Source organism: Mirounga leonina, unplaced genomic scaffold (genome assembly GCF_011800145.1).
Source record: "Mirounga leonina isolate KUSES-001 unplaced genomic scaffold, KU_Mleo_1.0 Mir_357, whole genome shotgun sequence".
Lineage (NCBI taxonomy): Eukaryota > Metazoa > Chordata > Mammalia > Carnivora > Phocidae > Mirounga > Mirounga leonina.
Window position 1 is genome coordinate 2,713,796 of NW_023270702.1, and position 21,338 is coordinate 2,735,133.

General features: G+C 37.5%; 1 protein-coding gene across 3 annotated transcripts in view; it reads right to left on the reverse strand.

Moving 5' to 3' along the window:
* The window catches only part of MANBA (mannosidase beta), a 111,379-nt gene that overhangs the window by 46,901 nt on the left and 43,140 nt on the right, over positions 1–21,338 (reverse strand). For all 3 annotated transcript variants that reach the window (XR_004683737.1, XM_035030178.1, XM_035030179.1), the window contains exons 6-9: positions 21,085–21,260; positions 20,033–20,143; positions 3,585–3,736; positions 1,049–1,166 (exon numbers count right to left, since the gene is read on the reverse strand). Coding sequence is in view for 2 of the 3 variants with exons in the window: in XM_035030178.1 (XP_034886069.1) it covers positions 1,049–1,166; positions 3,585–3,736; positions 20,033–20,143; positions 21,085–21,260 (557 nt within the window). In the remaining variant the exon portion in view is untranslated. The remainder of the gene's footprint in view (positions 1–1,048; positions 1,167–3,584; positions 3,737–20,032; positions 20,144–21,084; positions 21,261–21,338) is intronic.

The following is a 21,338-nucleotide window of genomic DNA, read 5'->3' on the forward strand; positions in this document are numbered from 1 at the left end:
CCTTCCTTCCTTCCTTCCTTCCTTCCTTCCTTCCTTCCTTCCTTCCTACTTTCCTTCCTTCCTTCCTTCCTTCCTTCTTTCCATCCTTCCTTTCTTGAAGGGGACTGAGAGAGTGTGTGTGTGAGCTGGGGTTCAGAGGAAGAGAAAGAGAATCCCAAGCAGGCTCTGCACGATGCAGGGCTCAATCTCACGACCCTGAGATCATGACCTGAGCCAAAATCAAGAGCCAGACGCTTAACTGACTGAGCCACCCAGGCGTCCCACGTAAGTCCATTTCTAGAGAGGCTGTTTTGATGCAGTAGTTAAGAGCACAGGCCCCAAATCAGCCGACCTGAGTCAGAAACTTGGTTCCACCACATACCCACTGTGTGGTTTTGGGCAGGTTGTTTCACCTCTCCTCCATGTGTCAGTTTCCTTACTGGTAAAATGGGGATGGAGAACAGCAGTAACTACTTCATAGGATGGGCATGAAGATGAAACAAAATAACAGATGCAGAGCACTGAGAACAATGCCTGGTCCTCAATAAATATTATAGAATATTGTCACATTATCATGACCATCAGCATTATCAATATTATAATTACTATTCTTCTATGGAATGCTTTGTATTTTAGAACTGTAATGCCAGAACTAAAAGATTGTATTTCCTGTGCTTAACCCTCACCAATGCAAAACATGTTTGGAGTACTTAATAACAATATTAAGCATAGCTTTTCTTCATTGACTTTTATGATTTTTCTTCTCTCTAGGTCTTGTTAGATCTCCTTAAAGTTAAAATTTTTAAATATGTTTATGCATACCCTCATATCAAAAAGAAAATTACAAATATAGAATGTTTACCACTTAAAAATAATTAAATAATTATGATATTCACCATCAGCTATGGTTCTGGGTTTGCAAGATGTCATTTATTCCTCTGCAAAAAATGGAATATCAGTCCTGGCTCTCAGAAAAGAAGGAATGAGCCATAGCACCCACTCAGCACACAGGAGCTCAAAGTGAGGATATAGTAACATATCAATCAATAAAATGCTGTCGACTACCCACCATTATTCCTAGTTCATCACAGAGTCTATAGAATTCATCCTGCTCATAAATTCCTCCTCCCCAAACCCGGAGAGTATTCATGTTAGCATCCACAGCAGACTGCAAAAGGAGCCGTAACCTATAGAAGAAAATTTAAAAACAAATGTTAATTTGAAAATCTGGGGATGTTTAAGAAAGATTTAAAAAACACATGATGGGGGCGCCTGGGTAGCGCAGTTGGTTAAGCGTCTGCCTTCAGCTCAGGTCACGATCCCAGGGTCCTGGGATCGAGCCCTGCGTCGAGCCCCATATGGGGCTCCCTGCTCAGCAGGGGGTCTGCTTCTCCCTCTCCCTCTGCCTGCTGCTCCCCCTGCTTGTGTTCTCTCTCTCTGTCACATAAATAAATAAAATCTTAAAAAAAAAAAAAAACACACATGGTGGTTGATAAATACGTTTCAAATCTCTTAGAAAAACACGTTCTAAAATTATGATGGTTTGGATATAATGTTAGGTGAAGAAAGTGAGACAAAATTATATACACAATAACTGTAACCACATAAACAAAACTGGAAAATTGTGGGTTATATGTCTTTTCTCTGCCTTCTAAATTCACACTGTTATTACACTGTTTTTGAAACTAAATTTTTTCTTAGTTATTCTTATAGAAAAAGAAAACATTTGTAAACCTTAGAAAGTATGAGCTAATTTTATACAACCATTTCAAATTATAAGACAAAAATCAAAGTTTGCATATTAGTACCTGGCTTACTCTTACCTCCTTTTTTCAATTCCTCCAGTCCAGTACAGATTTTCCTCAATTTACAATGGGATTATATCTCAATTAGCTCATCATTGTAAGTTGAAAGTATTGTAAGTCGAAAATGCATTTAATACACCTAACCTACCAAACATCCTAGCTTAGCCTCACCTGCCTTAGATGTGCTCAGAACACTTATAGTAGCCTACGGTTATGCAAAACCGTAACACACAGTCTAGTTTATAATAAAGTATTGATATCTCATGTAATTGAATACTGTACTGAAAGTGAAAAACAGAATGGTTGTGAATGTATCGGTTGTTGACCCTCAGTATGGCATGGCTGACTGGAGGCCTCGGCTTCTGCCACTGCCCAACATCACAAGAGGTTTACTGTACCACATAGCGCTAGCCCAGGAAAAGATCAAAAGTCAAAATTCAAAGCAAAACTTCTACTGAATGTGTATCTTTTTTACACCATGGTAAAGTCAAAAAATCACATCAAACCATCATAAGTAGGGTACCGGCTATGTTTCTTTCTCTAGTAAATTAAATTTCCTTTCCGATTTTTCCAATTCCTATTCACATCACCCACAGGATGATGTCCAGCCACTCTGAGAACATCTACCCTGCATTTCCAGAACAGAGTCCAGAGAGGAACCAAGAAGCCCCCAATAACTGGCTGGCCCAGGACCCAGAGCATTGTGCCTCAGCGGATATACTAATTGGCCCAGTTGTACTGAAAGTCACTGCCCAAACCAGCCAGATGAGAGGAGCCAGGACATGAAAAGGAAAAGAGGCAGCAAATTATCTGTGTCTATGTCTGGAGAATAATTTCATTTTCATATGAAATTCAAGACCATATATATACAGTTTAAAGTAAAAGCAAATTACTACAACTTTCGGCAAATTCTAAACACCAAATAATATACTACAATGCATATTTATACATATGTAAATAAGTTAAATGTGTTTATTTTCTCTTCACAAAGTTTATTTTTACTATCACAAAGACAGTTTACAATCGCAATCAGGAAATATCATTTTCTTTCTTTTTTTTTTTTTAAGATTTTATTTATTTATTTGACAGAGAGAGACACAGTGAGAGAGAGAGAGCACAAGTAGGGGGAGTGGGAGAGGGAGAAGCAGGCTTCCCACAGAGCAGGGAGCCTGACGCGGGGCTCGATCCCAGGACCCTGGGACCATGACCTGAGCCGAAGGCAGACGCTTAACGACTGAGCCACCCAGGTGCCCCAGGAAATATTATTTTCTTATGAAGTTCTATTCTCAAAGCTTCAGATAAGCACTTTAAATTTTCTTCTAGATTTAATATTGTAAAGCTTTTTTAGTTCCTTTTACTAACGTAAAAGTAAAAGAATATACAAATAGCTTAGAATGAAGAAGGAAATATGGGTTTCCATTTTTTAAAAAGAATGTACAAAAATATTTAAGGTATTCTTTGAAAAATTAAAAAAAAAAACAAATTTAACCATTTTTCAGTGATTATCCAAAATGTGCATTAGTCATTTTCTTGTTCCTCCAGAGGAAATATATAATAGTTTTCTAGAAATTGGATGGTTTCAGCAGTCTCAAGTCATTTAGCTGTTAAGACTATCTATAGCTCATGAAAATGGAATATATGATTTAAAAATCCTTTCCATTCTAAAGTTTCCATCATCCTAGAATTCTCTTACCTCTCAGTTCCTTCCACTGGAACCAAAGAAAATAAAAATGAGTAATTCTTTAGCTTTGTGGGACTGTTAATAAAAAGAAAAACAAGAAACAAAAAATGATAACTTACAAGTCAGAGGTTACTCGATCCTGGAATGAATCTGCTGGGATCCAGTTCGAGCCTTTCAGAAATATGGGCAATCCATTAATTTTGAAGTAGAAACTCAGACCTTGAGATCCTTCAATGGGCTCTTCTATAAGTTCCACTGTCCTAAAATAAACCTATTATGAACAAAATTAAATACTGAATATCAAATTTAAAACATACAAAAGAGATTTTTTAAAAAGGAAAGCAAACTTTTAAACAATTGACACGAACATAATTTAATGTTAATTTCCTATTTGCTATGAGGCATTTAATGTGGAAGTACACACTTCAGAAAAAAAAATATATAATAATTTATTGCCAGATTCTATCTTTTAATAGATATAAAATATAGAAACTATTAAAGAAGAAATATATTCTAGGGCGACTGGGTGGCTCAGTTGGTTGAGTGACTGCCTTCAGCTCAGGTCATGATCCTGGAGTCCCAGGATAGAGTCCCGCATCGGGCTCCCTGCTCAGCGGGGAGTCTGCTTCTCCCTCTCCCGCTCCCCCCTCTTGTGCTCTCTCTCACATTCTCTCTCTCAAATAAATAAATAGAATCTTTAAAAAAAAAAGAAGAAGAAGAAGAAATATATTCTAGTCTTCCTCATGAAACAGGCATTTGTAATTCCATCAAAAGAAATATATTTGAAGGGTGCCTGGGTGACTCATTGGTTAAGCATCCGACTCTTGGTTTCAGTTCAGGTCATGATCTCAGGGTTGTGAGGTCGAGCCCCATGTCAGGTTCAGCATGGAGTCTGCTTGGGATTCTTTCCCTCTCCCTCTGCCCCTCCCCCCACCCACTCAAATAAATAAATAAATCTTTTTTTTTTTAAAGAAATCTATTTGAAGATAACATTTCAAAATTAGAACAAAAACTTATACTATTTCACAAAAACAGGGGAGAAATCCCACCAGTTAAACTGATGTATCCTGCATATGTAAACACACTGTCACTTCAGTGTTGTTAACATGTGCCAAAATGTGCCTCTTGGAATCAAAGACATATAGCACAAGCAATTTAATCCCAACTAATCATCACATTAAACTTGATGCTGAAGCTCTAGAGATGTAAGTGGTGTTTCAACTGGAAGATGGAATAGGAGTGCAGACTCCAAAGTTATAACTGGTATGCAAGAAGCTGAGACCTTTGTCTCTGTCACACTCTAGCCAGGTTTTCCCACGGTTAAGCAGGAGCAGCAAGACTCTCGATAAAGAAGACTGATGTTCCTATCCAAATCTTCATTCCTTCCAGCCATGAACTGGATCAAGGAATGAGGAACATGGTTCTACGCCAACAAGGCCTAGCCTTGAACCAAGATTAAACTTTTGTTCTCTAATTAAAATAAATAAATGAGGGGCGCCTGGGTGACTCAGTCATTAAGCATCTGCCTTCGGCTCAGGTCATGATCCCAGGGTCCTGGGATCGAGCCCCGCATCGGGCTCCCTGCTCCGCGGGAAGCCTGCTTCTCCCTCTCCCACTCCCCCTGCTTGTGTTCCCTCTCTCGCTGTGTCTCTCTCTGTCAAATAAATAAATCTTTAAAAAATAAAATAAAATAAATGAATGAATTAATCAATTTATTTCATGAAATAAAAGTGCCCACCATTCTTCTACTTCCTTACCCTTGCCCTTATGATTCTGACAGACAAAAAGATACAAATTAACTTTATGAGAAGACATAGAATAAGGCTTGGTTGAGGGGGATCTTGACATGGAATTACCATAGCTGCTTTAGGATTGCAAAATGTAAAAAATGTAAAGTGATTTTCACAGATACGTTTTAAAACACCTTGATGGGTAGATTCAAATATCTAGAACAGCAGTTCTTCAAGTATGGCCGGGGACTACAAGGGACCCCTTGGAATCCTGCAGGAGGTCCTTGTGTTAAAAAAAAAAAAAAAAACAAACTATTTCCATAGTAAAGCTAAAACATCATTTGCCTTTTTCACTCTCACACTCTTGAATGTACGGTGGAATTTTCCAGAATCTACATGATATGTGATGACATCATCACTTTGTTGGCTAATGGAATGCATGCTTGCATATTCTGGTGTGTTCTACGTCTACGGTAGAGGTTTAGTGTTTAAAGAGGTGTGTTTTCAGAAATTAACTCAGTTTGTTCTCAGCTTCTACTGTGTTCTTAGTAGTGGTGTCTGGTTATTCCTGCTATAATGTCTGTAACCTCACTGTCATTCAGTAAACTCTCCTTTTGAATCTCAAAGTTTCCCTTGCAACCTACACAGAAACACAAGAGAAAGGGCGCCTGGGTGGCTCAGTTATTAAGCATCTGCCTTCAGCTCAGGTCATGATCCCGGGGTCCTGGGACCCAGCCCTGCATCGGGCTCTCTGCTCAGGGGGAAGCCTGCTTCTCCCTCTCTCACTCCCCTTGCCTGTGTTCCCTCTCTCTCTGTTTCTCTCTCTGTCAAATAAATAAATAAAAAATCTTTAAAAAAATAAATACATGCATATTTATATCAATTTTCAAATTATACCAAATATTTATTTTTTTTTTTTTTTAGGATTTTATTTATTTATTTGACACAGAGAGAGAGAGAGCATAAGCAGGGCGAGCGGCAGGCAGAGGGAGAGGAAGAAGCAGGCTCCCCGCAGAGCAGGGAGTCTGATGTGGGACTTGATCCCAGGACCCTGAGATCATGACCCAAGCTGAAGGCAAATGCTTAACCAACTGAGGCACCTAGACACCCAATATATCAATAGTATTTGATGTAGTGTTCAATGATTCATTATGACAAGCACATGTATTAGCTGAGAGAGTTTTACAGTTGACATTGCTGAATGCCTACTGGATAAAAAGTCAGAAAATGAGATCACCACATTGTCACATTGCAATGATACAGTTAAGTCATCCAATTAAAGATTAAGCTGCAACAGGATACTGAACTGATCTCTCATCTGAAGTATCACAGTTTGCCTGAGAAATGCATGCATCTCCAGAATGATGGGCTTACTGTTTGCTTATATTTATCTGTTAATCAGCACAATGAATCATCAAAGATCTCTTTTATGTGAATCTTTGGCAACAAAATACAAAAGATGCTGAAATATTTGAAGTATTGAATAGTTTCTTTGAATCTCAAGGTTAGCAACAACTGTGTTAACATTTGCCCTGATGTTACAAAAGCAGTGGTGGGTAACACTCCTGGTGCCTCAGCAAAAATCAAGGCAGTAGATGTGAACTGTGCTAACTGTCACTGTATCTTTCACCTTCAGGCATCAGCAGAAAAAAAAAAAAAAAGTCAGTTTCACTTAAGAATGTCCTTGATAAAGCAGTAAAAATTACTAATTCTATCCTAACCTTGAGTAGACATCGTTATAATAGTCTGTGTGATGAAATGATAGAATGGGAAACACAGATAAAGTCCCACACACTGGATTTCTTGAGGAAAAGCATCTGGGCCATTGCGTGAGTTGTAAACTGAATTAGTCACCTGGTCCATGAAACTTCATTTTAACTGGAAAGAACTGCCAGACAAACTATGGTTATTCAGACTTGGTTATTTGTCAGACATTTTCTTGAAAATGAATGAAGTGAGCCTTGTCACTTCAAGGAAAATAAGTAAAAGTATTGTGGACAAGGATAAAACTCAAACTTACAGGTAAAAATTAGGATTTAGGAAAACTTGTATCCACTACCATGAGCTCGAGCGCTTCCTAATACTTAAAAGACTTTTCAGATAACAGCAGTGTGGTATTAACAAATGTGAATGTGATATTATATAATGGAATGTTTCAATGTTTGGAAACACTTGGAAATCTCAAGACACTAATATTTTTCAAATAACCAATGCACTATATTATGATATCACATACAAATAAAAGATCCATTAAGAATGAGTAAGTCATGGGCGCCTGGGTGGCTCAGTTGGTTAAGCAACTGCCTTCGGCTCAGGTCATGATCCTGGAGTCCCGGGATCGAGTCCCGCATCGGGCTCCCTGCTCGGCAGAGAGTCTGTTTCTCCCTCTGACCTTCCCCCCTCTCATGTGCTTGCTCTCTCTCATTCTCTCTCTCAAATAAATAAATAAAATCTTTAAAAAAAAAAAAGAATGAGTAAGTCATGGTAATAAAAGGTACAGCATAGAGAACATAGTGGTGTTGTAATAACATCGTATGGCGACAGGTGGGAGCTGCGCTTGTGGTGAGCATAGCATAAGGTACAGAGTTGTCAAATCACTATGCTGTACACCTGAAACTAATGTAACATTGTCAACTATGTCTCGGTAAAAAAAATAATAATTTAAAAGATCCCTTAAAGGTGCAAGATATAAAACCAACAGATTTTAATGTAACAGAGTACAAACAGTTCATTAAAATGGCTTCAGATTCCACATTGCAACTAACCTTTAAGAAACAACCACTACTTAAGTTGTGTAGTACCAAAGAATAGCCTCGATTATTTGAAAAGGCTATTAAAGTACTCCTCTCTTTTCCAACTACGTATCTATGTAAGATCCTTTCTTCTTATGTTTCAATGAAAACAACATGTTGCAAAATGCAGAGGCAGATGAGAATCCAGCTGTCTTCCATTAAGCAACACATTAAAGAGATTTGCAGACATGTAAAACAATGTCATTCTCTCTACATTTTCTGTTTTGTAAATATACCTATTCTTCATAAAATAACTCATATATTAACATGTCATAGATCTGGTACTGTGATTTGAAATGAGTATTTAAACCTCAGTTTTAAAATCTACCCACATAAACAAAGGTACGTTGGGATTCTCAATAATTCTTATGAATGTAAAGTCATTGTGAGTCCAAAAAAATTTGAGAATCACTAACCTAGAAAATAGAACTCATTTATTTCTTTAGACCGATTAATGCTACAAATACTATTAATGATAAAACTCATCTTCCCCATTTTTTTCTTTTCTGTTCAACTTTTCTCGTGAAAAGACAGCTATCCCCATCTTCCTCTCTGGCAATAACAATTTTATGGCCCAGGTCAAAGTAAACCCTAAAGCCCCTGACAGTTGTCAGAGGTGAAGCAGGAATTACCAGCCACTTTTCCCTCTGGACATTCTTCGACAGGTTAAACGCTGTTGGGTCTATGATTAGTGTCAGTCATTCTCCGTGTCCTCTGGGAGTCCTGATAGGTAACATAAAAGCCTTCTACAACAGGTATTTTACTTCAGAGGAAATAATAGGCTCTGAAAGAGGTTTTTTGAAGAGACCCCTCAGTAACACATATTTACATCCAGAGTGAATTACAAGATCAAAACTATTTTAAACTGCCCAACAAAATAAATTATTGTCTAAAAGTAGAAAAAAATACCTAAGAATCTAAATGTGTAAGCCAAGCAGTTTGAATTTAAATTTTTTTAAATTTCCAAATTTGTCGGGGCGTCTGTCTGGGTGGCTCAGTCGTTAAGCATCTGCCTTCGGCTCAGGTCATGACCCCGGGATCCTGGGATCGAGCCCCCGTGTCGGGCTCCCCGCTCGGCGGGAAGCCTGCTTCTCGCTCTCCCACTCCCCCTGCTTGTGTTCCCTCTCTTGCTGCGTCTCTCTCTGTCAAATAAATAAATAAAATCTTTAAAAAAAAATTTCCAAATTTGTCTATTCTTGATGATTCTATTAGCAACTCACTAGGTAAGTTTTTAAATTAGCTTTATGATTACATTTCTGAACTAGAAGGATTAACTTTCAAAGTACACCTTGACAAGAGTTAGGAATATCTTAACTAAAGGGCTTAAGAGGTGTGTGACTGATAATACTGTACTTCTCAAATTTCTTTCTCTGGCAGACCAGATGATGATGTAATGAATCATAGATTCATAAACTGCACATCACTTCTCAGCTGTTTGTAATCAAATCCTAAAAAGGCTGTCAGAGTTGGGGCGCTTGGGTGGCTCAGTGGGTTGAGTGTCTGACTCTTGGTTTCGGCTCAGGTTATGATCTCAGGGTGGTGAGATCGAGCCCCAAGTCAGTCAGTCAGTTGGGCTTTGTGCTCAGTGGGGAGTCTGCTTCTCCCCCTCTCCCTCTGCCCTGCTCATGCTTTCTCTCTCTCAAATAAATAAATCTTAAAAAAAAAAGCTGTCATAGAATCACTAGATACTACTGATTTTCTTCTTAATAAAAACCCTTATTTCCAAATACTGACAAATGTTACCTAAAATATTTTTCAAATAATTTTCATGATTTTCAAAATACACCTAAAATCATTTCACCTACATTATATATTTTTAGAGACAAGCAAACGTATTTCTGTCTGTTCTGAAAGTGCTTTAACATGCAGAAGCACTGAGAAAACATGTGCTGGGTTTCCACAAAGAGCTGTCCTCACACAGGCCTGAGCAGGAGGACAAAGGAGAGCCTCGCTTTGTGGAGCCCTAGAAACGTACAGAGAGCACAACCAGAAGTTAACAGCTTCAAGTTTACACCAGCATAGTTGTAGCCAGAGGTGTATTCTTTGTATCGGACAGAATAGACAGAATCACTTTCTAACAAGCCTCCTCTTCTCTATGACAAAATTATTTTCAGTAATGATAATGAAATGAAATGAATAGTGATAATATCCAGAAAAGAAACGCAGACACTTTCCTTTATTTAACTTTATATGAACAATCATACTATTTTTAAGTAAAATAAATATTAGAGTAGAAAAAAGGAAAAGTGGGCAACTGGGTGGCTCAGTCAGTTAAGCATCTGCCTTCGGCTCAGGTCATGATCCCGGGGTCCTGGAATCGAGCCCCACATCGAGCTCCTTGCTCAGCGGGGAACCTGCTTCTCCCTCTCCCTCTGCCTGCCACTCCCACTTCTTGTGCTTGCTCTCTCTCTCTCTCTCTCTCTGTCAAATACACAAAATCTTAGAAAAGAAAAAAGGAAAAGTAATGGACTCGTGTATTTGATTATATTAATGTTTTTGAAAAAAGTAAATAATATTTCCATATATTGGTTCATTATGGAAATGAATAATATTATTTTGAGCCTTAACTTCTAACAATGTCAAGAACTTTGTCAAAATTGATCTTCTTTGTATGTATATGATTTATAAAGAATATAGGCAGATTTGCCAATCTATCCTTACATAATTGATAGAGGAACACCTCTTATTAATTTTAATTTAGAAATGTTTTTTCAAAAGAAGCCCAAAATATACAAATATTTTGGGAGAGTATTAGACATAAAGGTAAGTCTGACAGAGATTCATAAAAATCCCACTTCTCATTAAATTCCAAAAAATGCAGTAGTATCCATGCCTTTGTTTCTTTGAGAAACACTCAAAGTGTTTACAAATGCCTCTGGGCTGAAAAATTTCCACTTCTCAAGTATGTCTTCTGAACACAGCAAAATCAGAGAAAAAGAAAATGGCCAAATGCTAGTGAACACAGACATTATTTGATCCATTGCTTTAGAACAAGCATCCAGTTCTTGGTGAAAATGACTGGGGTATTCAACACTGCTGTTTTGATTTCTCTTGGCAATGTAAGATCAGCATCTTGTTGTTCCCCTGACACTCTTCTTCAGAATCGGATTCTTTTTTTCTATGTAAACGTCCTTACAGTTTGTTGTTGCACAGTGAAGAGCCTTCACCAAAACTTCTGTGCGCTTATCTTCAAAGAAAAGTTTGAAAGCTTGGTATTTCACTGTACATCGTTCAAGGCAGATTCTGGCTATTTGCAAATATGTTTGTATCTGATTAACCCCATCTAAAATTCTACACCAGGAAAAAAAAAAGATAATTCAAAAGAGAAAACCTGCAGTAGCAGAGGAAAAATATGAGCTGGTTCTCACACATCCACATTCCTTTGGATCACGGAGTACTTCGAAGTGGAGATTAACTTTTCAGAATTTACTGTGTCCTTACCTCATAATGAGCATTCCATATTATCTAGGAAAGACTTTCTGTAGCTTTTTCCAACAATGAGGTGAGATTTAAAAGAATGAACAAAATGTTTCCCAAGTTCCAGAAAACATCACACATGAAGAAATGTTTCCCCAAAAGAAAATTCCACAAGGTTCAAAGAATGATTTCCAGAAGACAGAAATAAAATTTGAGATTAATCTCTTTGATTTCTGTATGAACTCTACTGTGAACACTGGCCACATATGCAGCAGTCTCCTGTCACTGACGACAACAGAGGTTTATGAAACAAGCATCCAGTTGTTTCAAGATATGCTCTGTGAGTTCAGCTGCAGTCTTTCCAGAAACATAAGAATGACTTCTTTATATCAACTCTTAACACCTTTCATACAGACAAATCTAACTTGCACATTTGATCTCTATGAAGCATCTGAAGTGCTACCAAAAAGAATTCCAAGGTATTTTGTTTTTTTTTAAATATCTGCCACTACTAAAGTATACACTGATGTCATGTTTCACTTTCATTCTTTCTTTAGTTTTAGTTTTAGAACAATTAACAATTCCCACAACTATATGGTCAACTAATCTTCAACAAAGCAGGAAAGAATATCCAATGGAAAAAAGACAGTTTCTTCAACAAATGATGTTGGGAAAAAATTGGACAGCCGCATGCAGAAGAATGAAACTGGACCATTTCCATACACCATACAAAAAAAATAAATTCAAAATGGATGAAACACCTAAATGTGAGACAGGAATCCATCAAAATCCTAGAGGAGAACATAGGCAGCAATCTCTTCGACCTCAGCCATAGCAACTTCTTATTAGACATGTTTCTGGGGGCAAGGGAAACAAAAGCAAAAGTGAACTACTGGGACTTCATCAAGATAAAAAGGTTCTGCACAGGAAAGGAAACAATCAGCAAAACTAAAAAGCAACTGATGGAATGGGAGAAGATATCTGCAAATGACACATCTGATAAAGGATTAGTATCCAAAATCTATAAAGAACGTATCAAACTCAACACCAAAAAGACAAATAATCCAGTTAAGAAATAGACAGAAAACATGAATACAGATTTTTCCAAAGAAGACATTCAGATGGCCAAAACAGACATATGAGAAGATGCTCACTATCACGCATCATCAGGGAAATACAAATCAAAACCACGATGAGATACCACCTCACATCTGTCAGAATGGCTAAAATTAGCAACACAGGAACCAACAGGTGTTGGCGAGGATGTAGAGAAAGGGAAACCCTATTACACTATTGGTGGGAATGCAAACTGGTGCAGCCACTCTGGAAAACAGAATGGAGGTTCCTCAAAAAGTTAAAAATAGAACTACCCTACAATCCCGCAATTGCACTACTAGGTATTTACCCAAAGGATACAAAAATACAGATTTGAAGGGGCACATGCACCCCAATGTTTATAGCAGCACTATAAACAATAGCCAAATTATGGAAAGAGCCCAAATATTCATTGGCTGATGAATAAAGAAGATGTGGTATATATACAATGGAATAATACTCAGCCATCAAAAAGAATGAAATCTTGGGGCGCCTAGGTGGCTCAGTCGGTTGAGCATCCAACTCTTAACTTCAGCTCAGGTCATGATCTCAAGGTTGTGGGATCGAGCCCCATGTTGGGTGATCCCAACTGCTGAGAGGGCAGTCTGCTTCACTTCCTCTCCCTCTGCCCCTCCCCCTGCTTGCATGCTCTCTCTTTCTCTAAAATAAATAAATAAATCTTAAAAAAAAAAAAAGAATGAAATCTTGCCATTTGCATTGACGTGGATGGAACTAGAGTGTACTACGCTAAGTGAAATAAGTCAGAGAAAGACAAATACCATATGATTTCACTCATATGTGGAATTTAGGGAACAAAACAGATGAACATATGGGAAGAGAAAAAGAGAGAGGGAAGCAAACCACAAGAGACTCTTAATGATAGAGAAAAAACTGAGGGTTTATGGAGGGAGGTGGGTGGGGGGTGGGCTAAATGGGTGATGGGTATTAAGGAGGGCACTTGTTATGATGAACACTGGGTGTTATATGTAAAGTGATGAATCACTAAATTCTACTCTTGAAACCTATATTACACTATATGTGAACTAACTAGAATTTAAATAAAATTTGGAAGAAAAAAGTAACAAATAAGGAATTTCAACTCTAAAGATATTAAAATTAGTAAAATATTTCATATATGAATTCAAATATGCACTTACCAAACAAAATATTACATATTACACATCACAGTTCACACTTTCCTCTATGTAAGTTTTTTTTAACAGACTTTTTTTAGAGCAGTTAAGGTTCACAGGAAAACTGAGGGGAAAGTACAGAAACTTCCCATATACCCTCTGCCCCCATAGTTCATGGCCTTCCTCATTACCAGCATCCTCCACTATGGTGGTACATTAGTTACAACTGATAAGCCTATATTGACACATCATTATCACCCAAAAACCTAGTTTACATTATACTTCACTCATGGTGTGTTACATTCTATAGGTTTGGACAAACGTATAACAACATGTTATCATTATGGTGTCATACAGAGCAGTTTCACTGACCTCAAAATCCAGTATGCTTCACCTATTCATCCCTCCCTCCTCCCCACAGCCCCTAGCAACCACTGATCTTTTACTGCTTCCATAGTTTCATCTTTTCCAGAATGTCATATACATGGAGTCATACCATATGGAGCCCTTTCAGATTGGGTTCTTTCACTTAGTAATCATCATTTAAGCTTCCTTCAAGTCTTTTCATGGCTTAATAGCTCATTTCTTTTCAGCACTGAATAAAATTCCATTGTCTGGATCCACCAGGTTTACTTAGCACTTCACTTACTGAAGGACATCTTGGTTGCTTCCAAGTTTTGGCAATTAGGAATAAAGCTGCTGTAAACAGCGATGTACAGATTTTGTGTGGACATAAGTTTTCAGTCCTTTGGATAAATAGTGAGCAGATCGATTGCTGGATCATATGGTAAGAGTATGTTTAGTTTTGTAAGAAACACCAGACTGTCTTCCAAAGTGACTGACTGTACCATTCTGCATTCCCACCAGCAATGAAGGAAGAGATCCTGCTGCTTCATATACTCACCAGCATTTGGAATTGTCCTTTTTGGCCACTCTTTTTTGTTGTTGTTTGTTTTTTATTTATTCATTTGACAGAGCGAGCGAGCAAGATCATGAGCAGGGGGAAGGGTCAGAGGGAGAGGGAGAAGGAGACCCCCCACAGAGAAGGGTGCCCAACTCGGGTCTCCATCCCAGAACCCCAGGATCATGACCTGAGCCACCCAAGTGCCCCATCTTTTGGCCATTCTAATAGGTGTGTAGTGCCATCTTGTTCTAATTTGCATTTTCCTAATGACATGTGATGTGGAATATCTTTTCATATGCTTATTTGCCATCTGTATCTCTTCAAGTTTCTGTTATGGTTTTTGGCCCATTTTTTAATTGGGTTATGTTCTTATTGCTGAGTTTTAATGGTTCTTCATGTATTTTGTTTAACAAGATGTCTTTTGCAAACATTTCTCCCATCTGTGACTGGTTTTCTCATTCTCTTGACATTGTCTTTGGCGGAGCAGAAGTTTTTAATTTTTTTTAAAGATTGATTTATCTATTTGAGAGAGAAAGAGAGAGCACAAGTGCAAGTAGGGGGAGGGGCTTAAGGAGAGGTAGAGAGAGAACCCCAAGCAGACTTCCTCGGAGTGTGAAGACTGACATGGGGCTCAATATCACGACCCTGAAATCATGACTGAAGCCAAAATCAAGAGTTGGATGCCGAACCAACTGAGTCATCTGGGTGCCTGCAACCTGGGTGTTTTTAATTTTAATGAAGTTTAGCTTATCAATTATTTCTATTTAAAATTTTAAGAATAAAAATAAAAATTCCAAGAGGTCACGCTGAAGTAGCTCATGTTAAGTTTTTGCTTTTTTATAATCACTCTGCTATTGTTGTTTCTAATCTACTTTTAAATACAAGAATATGTAATAAGACAGAGACCGGAGACATAAACTATTCCAAAACATGTTTAAAGTATTTTAAACCTTTATAAACTTGCTTTCAAAATGACTATATGCAGCTGAGTCTCCATGATCCTGGGGACAACTAACTATATAACTAAGAGTTCTCCAAATTTACTTCCAGGTAGAATATAACATTTATTAAAGAGTTAATAATTAAAATGTGCTAAATTGAAGCCTACGTATGTTACTAAAACTCAAGAATAATCTCACAGATGGATAAAACTTAGACCAACAAAAGATTTTGCAAGGAGGAGTATTTAATCACTGACATTGTATAGAATTGCCAGACATACTACTAATAATACGCAGACCAACCTGTAACATACACATAATGCACCCACTTACTGCCTGTACCCAGGGCTAACTGCTCCCATGGCCCAGCCTGGGTAAGCCACTACCCATAGCCATTTTGGAAATGTTTAATTAAAATCTGACAGAAAGACAAAAGGGGGTGGGGCACCTGGGTGGCTCAGTCCATTAAGTGGCTGCCTTCAGCTCAGGTCATGGTCTCAGGGTCCTGGGATCAAGCCCTGAGTGGAGCTCCCTGTTCAGCGGGGAGTCTGTTTCTCCCTCTCCCTCTACCCCTCCCCTGTTTGTGCACACTCTCTCTCTTTCTCTCAAATAAATAAATTAAATCTTTAAAAAAAAAAGACAAAGGGGAAATTTACTAAGATGCACAGTGTTCCTCAAAATTCATGTCACTCAGAAACTCAAATGTTTTTGCCCTAGGAAACCTGGGACACACAGAGGGAGACATACTTCACAATCTCTGTGAACTCTCAGTATTGATCAGAAGTACAGAGTGGTCAGAAATACACCCTGATTATTCTGAATTCCGTATTTTTTGGCTATGTACTTTTAAGGTCTTTAAAGAGCAGCACTTAGAAAGAAAAAGAAAAAAATTTCACTGGCATTGTGCTCTCTTTCTGCTCTGTAGATACTGCAAAGATGAAACTAGGAACTTAAAAGAAACAAAGAACAAAGCAAAATTTGAAAAAAGAAAAAAGAGGAATAAATCTCCATTATTGTTCTAATTATAACAGCTAGGGGCAATTTTTTACCTCTTCTGGCTTAGGAACTGTGCAATATAATTTCTAATCGTGGATTACATACTATTACATTATTTTATCTATTTCCCTACAATAATTTAATTGGAGAATCTTGATGCTAAGTCAAATACAAACAACTACCTTCTGTTGCTTTTAGCAAGATTTACCTTACATAGGGAATACATGGGAGAGTCTTACAAAATAAGTGGTGCTAAAGAGAAATATCAACTAATTGATTTCCTATTTTTCTAGAAAGGTAAACTATAATAGTCCTTCAAACATACTTATTATGTCTTTGACACATATTAGGTAGGAATTCAGTATAATCAATTAGTAGGATAAAAATATTCAATTAACCTGGGCATAAGATGGCAAAACAGTGATTAGGAAGATTTTTTTATCCCATTTACCCAGAGTAGCCTCTCCCACTACACTTATACACAAAACTTCCTTTGTTAAAAGAAAGCTGAATCTACCAGACTTGCATTCTAGGGTCCCCATGAAATGACTTTTGGGACAGAATTTATAATATCCCAATGCCTATCTTTTGGTTTTTTAATTTATTTTAAAAATTTCCTACATATTCTTCATATGACCTCCCTTCAACTTACAGTATATGCCTCAAAGTTATTTCTTTCAACAATAAAAAAAATTTTCAGTCATCAAGATATTCTTCCCTGTTCACAAGGAAATGTAGTCAGCCCTTTCCCCTCCTACTAGACCCAGTACATCTCTGCTGCATGGGCTGTATCCAAAATTTGTAACTTCCCCAAGGCCTTTTGTCTGAGTTAACTCTGCTGCTGTCATGAGACATACTCAATAAAACAAAAAATAAAAATGCAGATGTCTAGGACACCTGGGTGGCTCAGCTGGTTAAGCATCTGCCTTCGGCTCAGGTCATGATCCCAGGGTCCTGGGATCGAGTCCTTGCTTCTCCCTCTGCCTGCTCCCTCCCCCCTCCACCCACCCCGCCACTTGTGTATGCTCTTTCTCTCTCTAATAAATAAAATCTTTAAAAAAAAAGTATATGTCTAATCTCAATGGAAGAGAGGCATGAAAGATATAAAACTGAAGCAAGATGGATTTCAATAAGGTAGTTTAAAAATAGGAACAGTTATACATAGAGCAAGCCCAAGATAACAACAGAACCATCAGGATAGGAGAGCAACTGAGGTGAGACAAGGAGGTGCCTGTGACGAGAACAAAAGTCCTGACACAACAGCTAGTACTGGGGGGCATGTGAGCATGTGGAGTAGAAGTGAAATATAAGCACTCTGGAAGGCAGTTTAGTACGCTCTCTCAAAGCTGACCTACGCGTGCCCTGTGATCCAGTGATTCCAGTCCCAGCAGAAATGCTGTGCTCTGACTGATCATCAATAATGTTCATAGTAGTGTTAGTCAGAATGGCCAAAACTGGAAACTACCTAAGTTTCAACAGCAGAATGTATCATACATTGAAATATCACACAGTAATATAAATAAACAAAATACAGCTATATGTTTATTTATATATATAAATAAACTACAAACTACAGACCACATATCTAAATGTCACAAATATAATGTTGAGCCAAGTTAACCAGACACAGAAGAATACGTACCACGTGGTTCCCCGTACATAAAGGTTAAAGACAGGCGAACTACACTATAGTGTTACAAGGCAGGATAGTGGATCTTTGGGAAGGAGGAAGGCGCAGTGATTGGGGAGGCTCACAAAAGGCAAGGGGAGTTTCGGAGGGGCTAGCAATGTTCTATTTCTTGATCAGGATAACTGTTACATAAACGTTCTTTTTCTAATCATTCGCTAAGCATTTCACATATGTTCTATGTATTTTTCTGTATACTTCACAATAAACAGAAAATAAAAAGAAATTCTAATCTGACAACATGGATGGACCTAGAGGGTATTACATTAAGTGAAATAAGTCAGACAGAGAACGACCAATACCATAGGATTTCACTGACATGTGGAATCTAAAAACCAAAACAAACAAATAAACATACAAGAGCAGAAACAGATCCCATTTCTATTTCAACAAATTGATGGTTGCCAGATGGGAGGGGGTCCGAGGACGTGTAAAATGGGTGAAGGGGAGGGGGAGGTACAGGCTTCTGGTTATGGAATGAATAAGTCACCGACATAAAAGCACAGCACAGGGAATATAGTCAATGGTATTGTAATGGTGTCACATGGTGATGGACAGTAACTCCACTTGTGAGCATCGCATATTATACAGAGTTATCCGAATACTATACTGCACACCTGAAACTAATGTAACATTGTGTGTCAACGATACTTCCGTTTAAAAAAAGAAGAAAAGAAATCCCAATCTGACACTTTCCCACTAAAGAGATAAGACTAAGAGACCCCTGCCAAGACAGATAAGGATGGCAAGTAGCAGTCAAATTCCTTGCTTGCTGAACCACTGGCAAGTCTGAAACCATTGAAAACATGAAGAAATTTAGGGCTGACAAGTATTGAATTCCCTGTAAGAACCACCCTGGAAACACAGGTCAATTAGGTATTATTTCTCACTTACAAAACGTGAAATTAATCTATACTTTAATCTAAATTTCAAAGGCAAACACTGATTCCTGAAACTTGCAGAGAGCTCAAATTTTTATTGCATTCTGGTTTCCTCTTTTGGGCAATCAGAATCGTGGGGAGGCACAAGAGATCCTCTGATCCAATCTCTACCATCCCAGTCTAATGGACAAATGGACATAAATACTCTTCAAAGTTCCCACTGCAGACGCATGCTGAGATGTTCCTCAGCGGCCCATTCTCGCGTGCACCACCTTGACTAACGCACAGCTGCTCCCATGGGTGATCTTGGAAATATGATTTTAGGACACCATGCAATTCAGCTTTGAACAGTATATTCATAATATAATAATGTAAACATCGAATACTAAGTTAACAAAAATGGCCACAGGACAACACTGGGAGGGCAGAGGGAGGTAAAATGTGTACATTGGGGGCCAAGCAGGGGTCAACAGAGAAAATCATGTAAGACAGCTATATCCTCATCCTCTAGGTTTGAAGTCAATAGATAATACATCATACTGAAAAATTAGAAAACGCCAGTAGAAGCAGGTTATTTGGGAAGGTGAAGATAAACAGAAGAAATAAGTAAAAGTTAAAAATGATTGATTCTAAGGAATAGAAAATAGGAATAGGAAGCATTGGGCAAGGTACCCTATTACCTTCTGGTAATATCTGAGCTTTAAAATTATACATATGTACTACTTTGATATAACGTAAAATGTAAAAACACAGTAGGAGAATATTTATAAATAAAATAATATGTAAAGCCTGATCCATTTGTAAATATAAATACACACACATACACACACACAGAAGCTTTGGAATGCATGTAACTGTTACTAATGACTGTCTCTATGTGATGAGATTACAGGAGTTTTGCTGCTTTCTTCTTTTCCTACAAAGATCTGTTTTGCTATTTTAACAAGAAACATACTTTTTCTTCACAAAATATTTTAAAGTATTTGCTTACCTTAGCTGATTTTTCAATATTTAAGCCTCCATCCAGTTTAAAAAGAATTGTCATGTTGTATCCAGTCTGGTTTCCATGTCCATGAGGCCACCAAGTTTCTACGGTAACATTCTTTGAAGAAACAATGTAAGTCATTCTATGTAATTTGTGGCATATTTTCAGCAAAATATTATAGTGATTAAGAGCGTTATATCAATGTCTCATAGAGTCAATCACAGAAATTCTAGGTTCTATATTAGGCCAAATTATACCAATCCATACATAATACTTAAAAATCAACATGCTAGATGTTTTAGCATGGATTAATATACCAAAAGGGGAAGGAAAGAACAGAATAACATGGGTTTTCAGAAAAACAATTATTTCCATTTCTAACACTGAAGCTTACATTCATTCTGTATTCTTAACAGTTAGAATTGGACTTTGAGGTTGACTCTTTTTCCAAGCCCAGAACTAGAAATTGTTTCTCACTTTTAATCTAAAATTCTCACTTTATCCAAATAGTCACAACATTGCTTTACTCCATCCTGTTCAGTTCACAATGATCAATTAGAGGAATAAAAAAAGGAAAAAGAAAAGGGAAAATCCAGCCCACTTCTAACCATGAAAGATCAGGAGTTTGGAATTAGAATTCTGCATGTAAAATAAGCACCAATATTCAAAATAATTTACTGTATTTAATAATCACTGAAATCAGAAATAATCAGAAATTATACAGAATTATACAGAAATAATCACTGTATTTAAATGTAATGCTTAGAATGTATTTTGGATTTGGGATACTGCAAAGAGTGCAGAAAAATTAAGATACAACACACCTGACTTCTTGAGAGAAAAGGATGCCAAATCATATGTTCTCCATTTTCTTAATCTTAAAATTTGGAAATATTGTTCCTTAGTTCGTAACACACACAAAATATATGAGAGGTTAAAAGTGAAGGAGAAAATGGAAAAGTACATTTCTCTTTCATTCTCAGCCCCTTTTTTCTAGCCATTTCTTTTGAATAGTATTGCTTTTCATCTAGTGGTTCTGAGGAAGTACCATCATTCACCTTATTAATTTTCACAAATAGCTCAACAATCCTTTCCCCAGGTTGAAGTTCAATGCTGTATGTCTGCTGTGTCTGCAGTTTAGGGATGGCTACGATCACTTGACCAGAAATTGGCTTTGAGCTGACAACATCAAAAGAAGACTCTATTTCAAGATTCCACCCCTGCGTATGGTTATCTAAGGCATAGAGAAAAAAAAAAGAAAAGAAACATATATATATATATATATATATGAAATATGCTAAGCATTATTGCT